Source organism: Triticum dicoccoides, chromosome 2A (genome assembly GCF_002162155.2).
Source record: "Triticum dicoccoides isolate Atlit2015 ecotype Zavitan chromosome 2A, WEW_v2.0, whole genome shotgun sequence".
NCBI classification, from domain to species: domain Eukaryota; kingdom Viridiplantae; phylum Streptophyta; class Magnoliopsida; order Poales; family Poaceae; genus Triticum; species Triticum dicoccoides.
This window is the reverse complement of record NC_041382.1, coordinates 110,781,931-110,784,635: the sequence shown is the minus strand read 5'-3', so window position 1 is coordinate 110,784,635 and position 2,705 is coordinate 110,781,931. Positions and strand designations below refer to the sequence as shown.

At 50.8% G+C, this 2,705-nt stretch overlaps 1 protein-coding gene across 1 annotated transcript in view; it reads right to left on the bottom strand.

Moving 5' to 3' along the window:
- LOC119353686 (DEAD-box ATP-dependent RNA helicase 36-like) overlaps window positions 1-1,261 on the bottom strand; it is a gene marked incomplete at its 5' end in the record, with an annotated part of 5,682 nt that extends 4,421 nt beyond the window's left edge. The window contains one exon of the mRNA XM_037620337.1: window positions 464-1,261. Coding sequence (XP_037476234.1) covers window positions 464-1,261 — 798 coding nt within the window. The remainder of the gene's footprint in view (window positions 1-463) is intronic.
- Between the last annotated feature and the right edge of the window lie 1,444 nt (window positions 1,262-2,705).

The following is a 2,705-nucleotide window of genomic DNA, read 5'->3' as shown; positions in this document are numbered from 1 at the left end:
CACACACAGACAAACACGCACAAAAAACACACAAGGAGCATACATCAGACATAAGCACAAGAAATCTGCTAAACTTCAGTCGAATCACGTGTTTTTAGCACAAAGGCGTGCTACCAATAGTTTCTTCGCATCATGATACTGACAAAACACCTTGATTCATCACAAAAAAAAAGCAGCACATCATTTATAGGTTCTTATGACAGTCAAATAGCATAACATCTCTACTACTATTTGCAAGATAACACACCACTAACATTGCCTACAGAAATCTTTACGACATACAAGTTTAGCGACTATATGGGCATATTTTGTCTTTCTAATAGCAGCAAACCATATGCATTTTGAGTCAGGATGAGAAATTCGATGTGCGGTTGTACATGACAGCAGGCCATAGCACAAGTGGGCAAGCAAGTAGTTGCTATATCTTGGCGTATGACTGCTAAAAGAGTAACCGAATGCCAACCTTGGTGCGGGCGAAGACTTTGGCGAGGTCAGGGTCGTTCTTGATGAGCGTGGCGATGCGGCCGGGGGTGGCCACGACAACGTGGGGACGGCGCGCGAGGCCCTTGGCCTGCGCGAGCGAGTCGAACCCTCCAATCGCCGCGAGGCACCTGAGCCCCAGCGGCGAGCCGAGCGCGCGGAACTGCTCGGCGAGCTGCGCCGCGAGCTCCCGCGTGGGCGCGAGCGCGAGCGCGGCGACGCCGAAGGGGTCCTCGCCGAGGCGGTGCAGGATGGGGAGAGCGAACGCGGCCGTCTTGCCGCTGCCCGTCTCGGCGATGCCGAGCACGTTCTCGCCGGAGAGCGCGCGCGGGATGCACCGCCGCTGCACGGCCGTGGGGCGCCGCATACCCAGGGAGGTGCACACGTCGACCAGCCACTCCGACAGGCCGAGGTCCGCGAAGGAGGCGAGCGCGTCGGCGGCGGCGCCGTCCGCGCTGCAGGTGTCGCCGTGGTCGGTCTCGACGGTGGGTGCCGGGTCGGCGTCAGAGTCGGAGCCGGAGTCGTCGGAGTCGCCAGAGCCGCCGTGGTCGGTCTGACGGCGGGAGAAAGGTCGGGTTTTGGGGGTTTCGGCTGGGACTGGACTTGGGGCTGAGGCTCGGTCCGGCGACTGGACTTGGGCTTGGAGAAGAGGAGGAACGGGCGGGCCTCGCCGTCGACCTCCATCGGCCCCGTGCTTCGTGGCGGCGCCGGCGGCGGCAGAGGGGGGGTCGAGCAGGGGGGTAGGCGCGGGAGAGGGGCGGCGGAGGAGGAAGTGGGAAGTTTAGGGTTGGGACGCACAAACTCGAAACACAAGTATACAAAAAAAAACAGAAAAAGAAAATAGAATGTCTAACCAGCATCATCTGATTTCCATTTTGATATCAGTCAGATTACATATATGTAGACCTAAACGGCATAGACTGCAAAATCAGCTTCTTTTTTTTTTTTACAATCAGCTTGCTGCAAAGTCTAGAACCACATGAACTGAGATGTTCGCAGTAGGAATTCGAAATGAAATCTTAAGGTAGAAATTCATTTGCTCTAAACGGTGACAGAATACCTTTATATGGAATCTTAGGAATTCCATTTCTTCAAAACTCTTTTTGTTTCTCTGTTCCAGGTGAGAAACTTTAGTTTGTTGAGATCACTGTTGACCTCATCCGAACCTAGCTGTCCGTAGGGATGGACACTATCACACCAAAAACTGGAAATCCGAATCGAACCAAACTGTTTTAACCAATTTGTTTGTTTGTTCAATGTATGATTGTTAGGCGGTTTTTAGTGTCTGGTGTACATTCGGTTTACAGTGGTCAAAAACCATAACCATCGAATAAGTTGATACTTTTTTTAAGACAATCTCATGGTTCTTTTATCTTCTTTTTTTAGAACTGTAAACCTTTATTAAACATCCAAGTTCATAGAAATACAGATAATATTGGACAAAACATCAAGCCACACAGGATGCCCAAGAGGTAAGGAAGAAACTGCCTTTGCAAGAGAATGAGCCTCTCCATTGTGTACCCTCTTTTCATGAACAAACTCCAGATTAAGAAATGCTTCCCTACGATGATTAATATCTCGGAGTATGGCTGCATAACGGCATGGAGCAAAGAATCAAATGTTGGTCACTGCCTCTGCACAATCAGTAGCAATGCAGACGGACTGAACCTAGAGATCCGTCGCTAGGGATAAGGCTTTGTTGCACGCGTGTGCCTCCAATGTCACCGGGTCAACAAGGCCATCATACACGACCGTTGAGGCGTCGAGAAATAGATCATGCTTGTCTCTATACACCGCTGTTGCTGCTCCAAGTTTTCCACTACTGGCTTGCCCGCCATCAACATTTATCTTAGTGTCATGTTGTGATGGTGGCGGCCAGCCTAAAGCTTGGCGCTGTCTTGTTCCCGTCATATGCAGATCCCTTTGTATTTCATTCGGCTCCCTGGCCCTTACATGCAACTTCCCCTGGTGTTGCATGACGGGCCCTAGGAGTAGAAGTCCTTGACAGAACTGCTTCCAAATCCTCCAGGAACTTAGTAACAAAACAAGATGTGCTCATTGGGCTCTGAAATTGATTATCATGTATCGCTCACCTCCTAGCCCACCAGATAGACCACATTGTGACCAACACTCGAGTGAGGTCTGCCGGAGGGAGTGTATCCACTAACCAGAAGATCCATAGCTTTGCGTCCTCAGAGCGTTTGGAGATAATAACATCGGTTAGT